We start from the raw sequence: 560 nt of genomic DNA on the forward strand, positions 1-560 counted from the left end.
CCCCCCCCCCCGCCCCCCCCGGTGGTTTTGGAGCTTCCTCTCCCACGGAGCGGGGGTGACTCAGAGGCGCCTGCGGGACCCACCCGGGGGTGTGGGGGGCACCCAAAAGTCCCCGCTGTGTCCCCAGGGGGAGTGGCAGCCGTGTCCCTCCCCGACCCCCCCGGCCACCCCCTGAGTGTCACCGTGCCGTGTCCCCCCCCCCAGTGTCAGCATCCTGGTGGGTGCCCCCAAGGCCAACACCAGCCAGCCCAACGTCACCCAGGGGGGGGGCCGTCTACCACTGCCCGTGGCCCCCCGGCGCTGACTGCACCCCCATTGACTTCGACCACATCGGTAAGGGGACGGGGACAGGGACAGGGGGACAGGGACAGGGGGACGGGGACAGGGACAGGGGGACAGGGATGGGGACAGGGGGATGGGGACAGGGGGACGGGGATGGGGACAGGGGCATGGGGACAGGGACAGGGGCATGGGGACAGGGACAGGGGGACAGGGACAGGGGGACAGGGGGATGGGGACGGGGACAGGGGGACGGGGACAGGGGGACGGGGACAGGGGGA

General features: G+C 73.0%; 1 protein-coding gene across 1 annotated transcript in view; it reads left to right on the plus strand.

The window, feature by feature from the left end:
• Window positions 1-331, plus strand: part of LOC118159703 (integrin alpha-5-like) — a 1,257-nt gene extending 926 nt beyond the window's left edge. Inside the window, exon 2 of the mRNA XM_035314266.1 lies at window positions 205-331. Coding sequence (XP_035170157.1) covers window positions 205-304 — 100 coding nt within the window. The 3' untranslated portion in view covers window positions 305-331. The remainder of the gene's footprint in view (window positions 1-204) is intronic.
• The last annotated feature ends 229 nt before the right edge of the window (window positions 332-560 follow it).

Source organism: Oxyura jamaicensis, unplaced genomic scaffold (genome assembly GCF_011077185.1).
Source record: "Oxyura jamaicensis isolate SHBP4307 breed ruddy duck unplaced genomic scaffold, BPBGC_Ojam_1.0 oxyUn_random_OJ71732, whole genome shotgun sequence".
In the NCBI taxonomy this organism is placed as follows: domain Eukaryota; kingdom Metazoa; phylum Chordata; class Aves; order Anseriformes; family Anatidae; genus Oxyura; species Oxyura jamaicensis.